Source organism: Cydia pomonella, chromosome 25 (genome assembly GCF_033807575.1).
Source record: "Cydia pomonella isolate Wapato2018A chromosome 25, ilCydPomo1, whole genome shotgun sequence".
NCBI lineage: Eukaryota > Metazoa > Arthropoda > Insecta > Lepidoptera > Tortricidae > Cydia > Cydia pomonella.
This window is the reverse complement of record NC_084727.1, coordinates 9,091,024-9,103,650: the sequence shown is the minus strand read 5'-3', so window position 1 is coordinate 9,103,650 and position 12,627 is coordinate 9,091,024. Positions and strand designations below refer to the sequence as shown.

The 12,627-nt window shown below is 37.8% G+C and overlaps 1 protein-coding gene across 4 annotated transcripts in view; it reads left to right on the top strand.

Annotated features, from left to right (window-relative positions):
- The window catches only part of LOC133531362 (glutamate receptor ionotropic, kainate 2), a 92,125-nt gene extending 85,990 nt beyond the window's left edge, over positions 1–6,135 (top strand). For 2 of the 4 annotated variants that reach the window (XM_061869521.1, XM_061869523.1), the window contains one exon: positions 3,965–4,801. In XM_061869521.1, the coding sequence (XP_061725505.1) occupies positions 3,965–4,141 (177 nt within the window). In that variant the 3' untranslated portion in view covers positions 4,142–4,801. Of the gene's footprint in view, positions 1–3,964; positions 4,802–4,860; positions 4,984–5,495 lie in introns of those variants that run through there. The other 2 variants (XR_009801518.1, XM_061869522.1) reach the window with 2 other exon arrangements.
- Positions 6,136–12,627: the final 6,492 nt, after the last annotated feature.

The window sequence follows — 12,627 nt, the reverse complement described above, 5'->3', positions numbered from 1 at the left end:
GTTAGATGAAAAAAGATTTTTTGAGTTTCAGTTCTAAGTATGGGGAACCCCCAAAATATATTGTTTTTTTTCTATTTTTGTATAAACATCCTAATGCGGTTCATAGAATACATCTACTTACCAAGTTTGAACAGTATAGCTCTTATAGTTTCGGAAAAAAGTGGCGGTGACATAATCGGACAGACGGACGGACATGACGAATCTATAAGGGTTCCGTTGTTTGCCATTTGGCTACGGAACCCTAAAAATGCCTAATTGTCTTGTGAAATTCTGTAAAAACTATAACAGGTAAATCATATCAAATATTGTTTCATATTGACCTTGCGCGGCGCGAGACGCGATGCGGCGGTACACAGACACATATTAAAGTAGACTGCACTCTCGCCTCCAAAAATCGAGCCTGGCGAGATAGTTCGAGGGAGACTTCTACTATTACCATATTTATTAAAATAAATGTCATTTTTATTGGTTAGGTAGGTTAGGCTAGTTTATTGACTCACGAATAGTCCTTCTAAATGTTGACATTTAGTGAAAATCAAGCTTCTTTGGTTATGAAGTATTTTGTATGTAATTGAAACATAATGTATTTATCAATCACATTTTAATATGTTTTAATTTCCACTTATCCCTACTCAATATTCTTAAGTGAAGTTAATAAATAAATAATTAATTTCAGACCAAGTTGATCCATAGCTTGTTAGTTACAGAGTATCGTAATACTTAACTATCTATGTTAGTTGAACAATACAAAAAACAAAAATAAAATAATAGAAAAAACTTAAACTAAATATATTACACGATATAATAATGTGATATCAATTGACAGGGGCAAGCAAGGCAAACTATCTCTGAAGTAGAGACTTGTCCCTGCTAATTACCTCTTCAACCCAGAAGCGAATGAGAGGAGAGTCGAGGCGCTCCGCCAACGCCCTTAGAAGGTCGTAATAAACTAGCACGGTACCGCCGTGTGGTGCCGGCGTTTAGAATAGCACCACCCCATCTCGTCCCGTGGGTGTCGTAAAAGGCGACTAAGGGAAAACCGGCGGACGGGCAGCAGCGTCCGTTGAGAGCCTCTATTTATTTATATCTACTGCGGTCCCTCCAACCTAAACCAATTGTGCCAATCTAAAAATCAACAACAAAATTAATTTACAATTCAAACCAATATTTAACGTTTCTCAAACAACATGAAAATCATAACTTAATCACACATCACAACACAAATATCAACCCGGATACATGGCCGCCCGTACCCTATGCGGGGACCATGGATCCATATTAGCTCAACCAAAACAACAACGCCGGGTCTTCAACTCGTGCATCAGCATTGCTCTGACTGATGGTGATGCCGGACCCGGCATCGCATAAACCAAACCAAACTTGTCACAAATGTCACCACGGGCACAGGGTCGCCCGTATCAATAGCGAGGGCCCTGTGTCTACAACTGACACTAAAAACCTTTAAAAAAAAAACTAGCACGGTAAAATCTATAATAATAACATTTATATTAATAAAAATAGCAGCATGGCTTGTTTAGCTGTGGGTGGCAACGAACATTTATTCAGTTGTCACTTCATCGTCGCCCTAAAGAAAAAGGGACTAAAGCACCAATTACATCCACACTTCCCGATAACGGGCCCGAAATCAGTCCCGATTTCGGGCCTGATAATCGTTTTCTGTTTCACGGAATATTAGCACATCGTTAACGATATTTGAAATGTAAACAATACTTTGTCTCTAACTGTCTAAAATGTTCAATGTTTGATATTCTTGCACAGGAACCATTTTTTTACATTTCAAATATTGTAAACGATGTGCTGATATTTGGTGAAATGGAAAAATATTCTTTCTCCTCCCGGAAATTGATAAAGTGTGGATATAATTGGCACTTAAGGTCTCCCTAGACTCCCTCGAGCCATTTTTCTAGGCACGTTTTTTGGAGGCGAGAGTGCAGTCTACTTTCGCGTATGTCTATGGCCTATTGTATCTTTGCTGTGATATATATATATATATATATATATATATATGTATGTATATGTAAGTATATGTATTTGTATCAATATTATTAATATATATGTGTTTATGTATGTGTATTTTTTATGAATGTAATGTGTTCGTACATGTATCAATTGTATCACCTATACCTATGTTTTTGCACCGCCTACAACTTATCTGCTTTGCCTAAAGGTTGACTGGTAGAGAATGCCTTACGGCATTAAGTTCGCCTATTGTACAGTGTGTTTTCTTATGTGCAATAAAGATTAAATAAATAAAAATAAGTGCCAAGGGTAAATATTACGCACACAGGTTCCCCAATTGGAAAGTTATATGTGAAAATTAAGATTTTGAAACTTTTACGAGTCATTAGTGATAATTATTTTAACTGATTGTATGCTTAGTTTAAAACATATCTGCGTACTTAACGCATCTACGCAATATAGTTACAACAGTTTAAACATTTATTTCTAATTGACTCTAATTTGGTTTTAGGTATTTATTGTTGCAAAAATGATATATAAGATAGTGGCCACCCATTACTGAAAGGGAATGGAAATAACGCTTTGCCCTTAGGCGTGGGAGGCGTTAAAAAAAAAGAGACATACCGTCTACGTTGAAAATCAACTCAATACTTGATATAGTACTTAAATCCATATCTAACAAAGTTTTTTGTAAACAATAGCTTATCTTACCTTGATACCAAAACTTGCCTTGGCCCATAGGCTCTATAAAAAGACATCGTCAGTTTTCAGAAGTGCTCGTCCATCTTTTGGCAATTTAAATCCGTGTTCAGTCAGTAAAACTAACAAGTCGTTTAGAGATGACTTGGTGTCTGCAGGTGAGAGCAGTCTTCATTTCTAATGAACTCATCTCCAGAGTCTTAATTTTCCGATTCTTTGTTTGCACCGATTTCACTTCCATCTGTCATCTCATCTATATTATCAGATATTTTATTTCCTAATTCATTATAATACGAATGCATATAATCAAGATCTTTGCCTGTGTGTGTTATTGAAACGGTATCAGTATCAGTAGATTGACACAAAGTTGGATATCCATCAAAACTGGATTTAGAAGGTAATTCACACTTTTGTTCTTCTTTTAATATTTCACTTTGAATTTTCATATTAGCCTTACACTTACTATAGTAACTGCTGGAATGTCTATATTTTTTTTGTCTTTGGCCATTGTAAATCCAACACTACTTTTGATTTAAAAACGAAATAACTATTGGGTAAACGCGTCCTATTTTACCGAGAAATGACTTATTTGTGACTAAAACAAACTTGACCTGAAGTCGCCTCGCAAACTTCAACTTATTAGTTATTTTTTAGGGTTAATTTGACTATTAGGTTATCTTAATGAAACCTTATGGTATTTTTAGTACCTTACAAGTGTTTATAACTTTATAGTCTCAATTTGGTATCTATGGAAGGTAATATTTACTACGAAATTGGTAGCAAAAGCTACTTAAATCATCGACCTAAAGGTCCCCAGTATAAGAAAAAATTACATCGCATATACACCTAATATGCACCTAGAAGTAATAATTAACTATTTGTCGAGTTTCGAAGTTAATTTTACCTTATATTTTGCTCATTCTCAACCTTTAAGTTTCTGACCTTATGGTGTTTTGATTAAGGGAAATTTACGTTTTAATGGCTCTATATTTTTACCCGGAAGTATAAATGTACGATATGTGAATTTATGTGGTGCGTATGATGTAATTTTTACCTATATTAGTAATATATTCTAGAACCTGGGAAAAAGCACTTAGAATGTTTGCTGGGATTATAATCCGTGCTCCTAATTCGTATGACAAAGAAGAATATATTTAATTATAGTTGAAATTTTCATCACAGACGGGCCAATCCCGGAGTCGCGAGTTCAAGATTTTTTTATTTCTAAAATTGTTCAAATTAACAGATTGAGAAAATGCAGTGTAAGTTTGTTTTATAATTTCAGGAGCTGCGGACGGCGATGCGCGGCGGCTCTTCAAGTAGGACAGTCCTACGGCCGGGCTGCTCGCGATGTTCCCCCGCGACCCACGTGCCTCCAGCACCCTCTAGATACGAGGTAACTACAGACGGAGCTCTACACCCTAAGGCAGTCTGTATACGGACTGTGCGATGTTGCCCCTGAGATCCGGACCCGGGTATGTTCTTAAATTACGTCCAAAAGAGAGCTATGGGCAATGTGAACTCATCACGCTTTGTGTGGTACGGCACAGCATAGCAGATGTCATCCCAAATATAGAGCAGAGCCCAACTGGGGAAGTACCTTACAGAAAACCGCAGCCAAATAACACTAGACCCTACTCATAGTGTTGTGTTCCTGCCGGTGAGTAAGGTTGCCAGAGGTCAACGAGGGTGCGGTGTTAGGGTCGTCAACGCGCATGTAATGTAACTCCTCCGGAGTTGCGGGTGTCTATAGGCTGCAGAAACTGCTAACCATCAGGTGGACCGTATGCTTGTTTGCCACCGACGTAGTATAAAAAATAGACCCACGTGCTTTTAGCACCCTCTAGATACGCGGTATATATAACTGCAGACGGAGCTCTAAGCTCTAGGCAGACTGTATACGGAACTGTGCGATCTTCTCCCGACCCACGTGCCTCTAGCATACTCTAGATTAAAATTCAAGATCAGAGGCAGCGCTACGCGTGGGCGACGTTTGCCATCGCCTATCCGTGGGGCCTCCCGCCTCAAATACATATAACTGGGAATCCACGTAAAAACTATCCGTTATTTCTTGAGACACCAGAGGGCCTTGCTAAATGTACCTTGCCCACACCAAATATTGGTCTTGCCTCGCCACTGTTCACAGTTCACAGATGTCCTTAGACCATATTTCTGTTTCAGGCCCAAGACTTATCCAACAGCGTTGTGGAACTAAAGGAGCTCCGGTGGTCGTAGCGACATGCCCGCGGGCCCGCCTCCGCGCCCGCGTCCCCCGCGCGCCGTCCGCGCACACATAGTGAGCCACCCCCCTCTCTCTCTCTAATACTAGCAGTCTAACGTAATTTTATGGCTCCTCTACACGATGGCCCAGCGCTGGACCAGCGAAATGGCCATGCAATGGTGATGGCTCCTCTGCACGATGGCCCAGCGCTGGACCAGCGAGATGGCCATGCAATGGTGATGGCTCCTCTGCACGATGGCCCAGCGCTGGACATGCGATGGTTGAGCGCGCGCACTATGGAATGGGCCACGTGTAGATGCGTACGCACAACCGCTGGCCCACTATCTTTGATGTGCGAACGAAAAACTGACACTGTGGCTATCCCATCGCCATCCCGCCGCGCCATGAGCCATCCGACACCACTACCCTCTCTACACGCTGGCCCATCTTAGTGGGCCAGTATGATGGCCCATCTTGTAGAGGAGCCATTAAACGGACTCCCAAGTTTAAAACTACGCTAGACTGCTTAAAATTAATATATTTAATATGTCTATGTCTCAAAGAAGTTTTGTTATTAAATAATCTATATTTTTAGATGCAGTGGGATCCCTCAGAAGAACGACATCGTACGTTTTGAAGGAACCTAGAGAGGGACAGAAGAAACACGTCCAAATTATCGCGTAGTTACTTACTATAGTGTAACCATAATATATATTTAATTATCTCTGGTCTTAAGAAATTTGTGGGTCAACTTTTTCGTAAAAGATCTTATTTCTGACAGTTGTACTGAAGGACAAAGGCCTATATTGTTCCCGCGGGATTAATGGATTGTTATAACGCTCCATACAGTTACGGTTAGTTCTACTCATCGACTCTAATGGTCGAATTAAGACTTCGTGTAAGTACCATACTTACTTTTCACTAAAATAATAATATCCACTGATTACGAAGATCGCTTAGCGTTGCTTGTTAGTCTCCATAGGCTACATAGGCAAAAAAATTGTCCAAAAACAGAACTTAGCAAGGAGTTAGTACCAGGGACTCATGAGTTACGAGAAGGTGTCGTTGACCGGCCGGCTGCAGAGTATGAAGGGGGAGGTTGCTCGCGTAACTTTACTACATACTTTTTGCCTTATGTAGTTTCTATGTCCTCACATTTATGACGAAAAACATTGTGTGTATCACGGGTAAAAGGCACAATGTACTATTTTAGTATGGGTTAAGGGTGCGTCTGTGGACATCCTATTTAATAAGACTAATTGTTTTACTTTAATGTACACAATTTTTACATAAAAGTTAGAAGTGGTTTTCCATCAGAGAAAGGTCCTTATACATATGAAGCATAAGGACCCTGCAAAGCCACATATGATAAAAGTCTTAGAAAAAAGTATTCAAATAATGTCCACAGAAAAGATTTCGTTTTTCCCAAACGTATTTGGCCCAAGTACGTGCTTTTCATTATAAGTACTATTTTTATTTTATTTCATGATTTTTTAGGTTCGACTCATAGCGTTAGACCAAGCTAAGTTTGCAGCGATTTTGATAGCCCAGACTGTGCACGTGTTATTTAAACGTTAAAATTGAAAAACACTTGCACAGTCTGGGCTATCAAAATCGCTGCCAACTTAGCTTGGTACTCTAGGAACAGTGGTTAAATCTAGTATGGATAAACATTAGACATGCGCGAAACAGTGCTTCAAAAAGTAATGCTATATCACATCACTTTTTCGAAAACGTAATGTTACACTGAGATATCACATCACTTATCACTCGAAACGAAACATTTACCCGAACGAATACAGCGCGCGGGCGCGCGCGTGATGGCAACATCACACTCATCACAGTCATCACAGTACTAACTACATTACGCAGCGAGTGTTAGGACTCTAGGGCGTATCATATCGGCGCGCCGATCTATTACGCATTGCGTTTTGTCACCGCCATGTGATAGATCGTTTTTTTTTAATGTTTTTATTTTTATAGTCGTAAAATATGCATCATAGATAAAAAATAAAAGAAAATATCTGTTAATTAATGAGATAACGCCATCGAGAGTCACTAGGTAGTATTTTTATTTGGGTATATCAATAAAATTATGATATGATACTGATACGAGAATGTACTGTAAACACTAGTGTTTACAGTATTAAATTAAAGATAAATAAGTAACTTCACTCGTGCTTAATTTAGTTTGCCGCGAAAGTCAACCAAACCAAACATTTCACAACAATAATAAACAGTAAATACGTTTTTGTTCGTCAAATTCAAACTCGCAAGCGAATTATCATTTAGCCGCATTTATATAGGTAAAATACTAAAAACATTGTAAGCTCTATGGTAACGCATTACAGTTTTAAATCGATTGCAGGTGCAAAAATCCGTTATCGTATCAATTTAATGAAATTTGCAATAACTCAAATGCGACTGCTACCGACCGGCCGAGCGGACCGATCCGAAGTGTTCCGAAAGCATTGCGGAATGAGAGCGAGCGAGCAGTGAGTGCGGGTGCGAGCGGGATAGCAAAGTAATGATAGCATGGCAAACAAACATCACACATCACACCATCACGTCTCATTGCTCATTATACATTACGCGGATTGTACTTGAACGGACCTTTCGTACCGACTACCGGCGCGTCAATCTATATTGATGCTTTACGAGTTTACGCGCGCTTCGGCCAGTCATGTGCTCGAGTGATGTTTGAAGTAATGCTTGGTTTCTCGGAGTGATGCGTAATGCAACATTACGCGTTTGAGTGATATCTCATTTGTGATGTTACGCGCATTACTTACACATGTCTAATAAACATGGAAAATGTATCCTGTATTCCAACGAAATAATTTTGTTACACTATGTTCACACGGCGTTAATTTTCCCCGTATACTGTATACGGGATTTTTTCGAAAACAGTAAAATTTGTATTGCAAATTTCAAAATCGTTTACACGGCTAGACGCATAGATAGGTATAATATTCCTTTTGTCTCTACAGTATTCGATAAAATCCCGTATACGGCATACGGGAAATTAACGCCGTATGAACCTAGCCTAAAAGCGGTAACGGGCGTACTGCACTGCAACCTTGGTCCGGTCCCAGGCCTACCGCGAACCACGTTCGACGTGTTGCCTCTCTGTCGCTCTTGTAAATTCGTACGTAAGTGTGATAGGGAGGCAACACGTCGAACGTGATTCGCGGTAGGCCCTCTGTTCTATTGTGTGGCAGGTCCGCCGTACGTTTGTTAAGGATGCAGCTACAAGTGAGAGTGAGAAAGAGATATATTTACCGGATCAAGGTCACGGTCCGCCTTTCTATTACAGCTTTAAGTCATGTCGAATTGTGATTATTCTAGTACGAATAGGCCTATATGGTAATCTATTATGTATCGTAAAACGAGAGACTTAAGGTATACTTTGCAATACACGCGGAGCTATTAAAACTTTTACTGCCTATATTTTTAATAATTGTAATGTATAGTTAATCCGTGTGATTTAAATTAATAATTAAGTTATGTATGACACACTTTCATCTATAAAATTGGGTATAGGAACACACAATTATGTTTAAAAAAAAAATATAGATTTTTTGATAAATGATTATATGTGTTGAAATTGTTATACGTTACGTGAAAATATGTGACGATCCACGGTAAAAGGTACCTTATGGCGGTTGGCGCTTACGTTGCATAGCATGGCATTAGTATTGGAGCGTCGTAAATAACAGCGTAAGCGCCAACCGCCATAAGGTACCTTTTACCGTGGATCGTCACATATAGATTTATTATAACCTTTTCCTACTCCTCTACTGTTATCTGTCATTTATGCATTCATTAACACGAATATAAGAACATACATAAAAGGTTTCAAGAAAAGTCTATATTGTCTATTCCTCATAACAGCACTTGTGCTTTTAATCGCTATAACGTTCCTGCGATTAATGGCTACCAACCTAAAAAATCAAAACGAATACAGTTTACGTAGGAAAATTGTTGTATGCTCGTGGCGTATTCCTTTACAATGTTCGCCTACGCCTTCGGCTCCGGCTCACATTGTAACTCACGGCACTCGCCTTTTTGACCCTTCTTATACAACTGTTGCATAAAATACTATTATGCGTGTGTGCAGGCGGGTCAATGTACGAAATTCCTTGTACTAAGCGTCCTTTCTTAAGTATCCTTACTAGGCCAATAATAATTTGCAAAATACTCTTTGCAAATTATTTTGTATTATTTTGTGTTTTGAAAATGGGTTGGTAATAAAAAATATTACATACTCAATATTTGTTGCAATTGAACATTTCTAACAAATTTTGCCATTATGTTTTTTCAGAAAAAATGAGTGAAAAATCTAGATTCTGTGTAACATAACTGCACCGAATTCGCGGCGACGAAGTGTGGCAGAACCACTTTAAGTTATATTTTCATCAATTTGAGAATTTATCCCTAAAATATTCATACGACTTTCGACTCGATTCGAAGAATGAGTTACAATAACGATAAGTTCACATTTAGATATCGTTTGTATGTCGTATAATTGACAGAAGCAGCTCGATGCGTGCGCCCGTGAGGGACGGAACATACGAAATGCGACACTAGTACATTACGATACAAGTGCGAAAAATAGGAAATTCGAAACGAGTGGCGACAAATTAAAACAGAAGGGAGTGTTTTAAATCGACACGAGTTGCGAATTACCTATTCGCACATGTATCGTACAACGTTTTACAGTACATATGGTCCTTTAAATGTTCATCACAGTAAAGTAATATGCTAATTTTCGCACTAGTGCGGTAAAATAGCACCATATGTACTGTAAAATTAAAAACACGTTTTAACCTGACAACATACCAAAAACAACCTTCGTAATTTGGTCGGGTTATTTGTTGCCCACCATAAACCATACTAACATGGTGGGGAATAAAAAAAAATGACAAGGACATACAATAAAAACGCTTTCTCTGCTTCTCCTACTCAAAGTTATATAACACTATCCCGTTCTGTCAGTTCCGCCCTAAATAATAGATTCAAGTGGGCCTAGCTCGGTTCGTATAAGATTGACCTGCAGGGCTAAGATGGATGGCTGTCTATCATTTGTCACCATACCTGTCATGTTCTAATCTAACAAATATGTAAGTGCGAAAGTGACGCATGATATGACAAGTGACAAAAACACGACTATGATACCGCTGCTGTAATATTTATTTATTTTAATTATATCGCTTGCCGAATCGACGAAGAGTCAGCTTGGACGTACTTTATACTTCGTTTTTTTTTGCCTTAGAAAGAACTCCACAGAAGTAAACATGTAGTTTTTATCATGCTCTTTGTTAATAATAATAGAATTATCTAACTTAGCATAGTCGGTACTTAATAATTGTACTTCTAAACTTTAACGCATAAAGTGCCCTATTTGGAACTTCAAGCTTACTTCTGCTTCTGCGAAGTTCTTTCTAATGTTAAAAGAATGAGGTATAGTCAAATATTCTGAAATTATCTTTATAATAATGATATTATTATTGAGAATAGAAAAATTCAGGTACAAATGATATCTAGAGCTCTTTTTGTGGGTAGTCGAGTTTAGATTTATTAAGTTAAAATATACAAACAAAATGTGTTCTTATGTAAATATCTATTGACGTTTTGTATGTACGTGTTCGATGTATACTGTAAGTATATGGTATTTAAAGTTAAAAGAGTCCGCAGTAAGATCGGCTGAATTTCACCTTCCTATACAAAAGGAATTTCGTTCTCATTTTAAAACTATTAGCTGGATCGTAATGAAACTTTGCACATACAATGGCATGAAGTATATCTATGCTTGTAATTAGTTTATATAGCTCCAGCTTATAAAACAAACGAAATAGAGCAAAAACAAGTTTTGTATAAAAAACTTAGATTTTTTAATTATGGTATCTGAAGTTTTAAAACTAATTACAGGCATAGATATACCTTATCCTATTGTAAGTACAAAGTTTCAGAGCAATCTAGCTAGTCATTTAAAAATGAGAACGTAACTACGTTTGTATGGAGAACCGAGCTTACTGCGGATTCCTAAGTGGTATGCTTATAATGGATGACAGGTCTCCGACGAACAGAAAGACGACAACCAAAAGTTGTGACGTATTATTTATACGTAAATGTCCATTATAAGCAAAATTGTTCGTCGGTGTTTTGTGTGTTAAAAACGCTAGATTTTAATAGTATTTATCATATTTTATATAACGAATTAACTATGCTCATCGAAATTCTTCGCTTATATATATTTTACTTTGAAAACTAAGAGTTAAAAAGAAAACAATTACTTTTTGCGATGAGAACAAGAATTAAATATGACTCAGGTGCCAAAAATATAACGGGACTAAGGTAACGAAATGACTGTAATATTGTATGAATTGATTTCGTAATAAAAGAGTGATTGTATTATATTTTTAAGGAGATTTGAAATTGGTTAAATATGCCGCAATTTAAATTAATCACTTAGAACTACAAGCTTCAGTTATAAAGAGGTAAAGTCTAAGAGCCTGTTTCACAATAAGCTACTTGCCACTTATCTGACGAATAAAATCATCGTTGTCGTTTCACAATCTTCAAATAAGCTTAAATGGTAGATAAAGAGCTAGGTTTTGCATGAAGTTTTATCTGGCAGTTAATTTAAGTATTTATTAATTAGCTATCCGGTACTTTACTTGGACATTATGAAGCAGGCCCTAAGTATAAGGCCTGAGTGGACGCTGGAGTTGGGCGTGCAGCGGGGCGTGCGGCGTGCATGTTAAACAAATGCAAACGTATAGGAGCGGCCTTACTGAACGCTGCTCACATCACTCGTGAGCTCGACGCCACGCTGCACGCTCCGCCGAACGCTCTGCTTCGAGCGTCCACTCAGGCCTTACACTATGAAAAATACGTGCCCCTTAATTTGATATCCAAAACAGATAGCGCTGTACTGTGCCATATGTTTTATGGCAACTGAATTGTTAAACGTTAACTTTTGACAATCAGTGTTACCGCAAAATGCCTCCATCTCTATGGATTGTGGAATTAAAAGGAGTAAAATCTCTTATGGTAGAACTGTTGCAAAAGTTTCCAACTGTCAGCTATAAATAATAGTTCTAAATCTCTCCAGAGTAGCGCTGGAGTAGCTAAGAACCTAGGCGTTATTGACGGAGTGAAGTGCGCTGTCTATGATTTGATTTTTTTGTTCAAGTATTCTAGGTATTAAGATTTTTTGATGACACTTTTTGGTACACGGAGATACAATTCCTTAACGCAACCTTCCATAGCCATCTCGTTTAGTTGTCAAATGTGAAGCAATCGTCTTAGATTTTACACATCTTACTCATACAATGTATCCTTAGTTATACTTACTCTTTAAGAGAGAAGTCGAATAATTAATGTACGTATAAGATTTTTTGAAAGAAGAATTTGAAATTGAGGTGCATTGTCAAAGAAAACGTTGTAGCCACAATAAATTTACTGCCATCTTTCGACACATGATTAAAACTTTTAGAAAGCTATTTGGCTAAATACTGTGGCTACAAAATTTTGTTTGACAATCCACCTATATTTCAAATTCTCTTTGGTATTAGGCACTTAACCAAATTGCTCATTTACGTTTGTGTCAAATGTTGCCAAAAACTATGACAAACTTAATTTTAAACAATGTCAAATGGACTGATTCTACGTTTTTATTGATAATCTTTAATAAAAAAAATTGTTTTTCTTTATAATTGAGT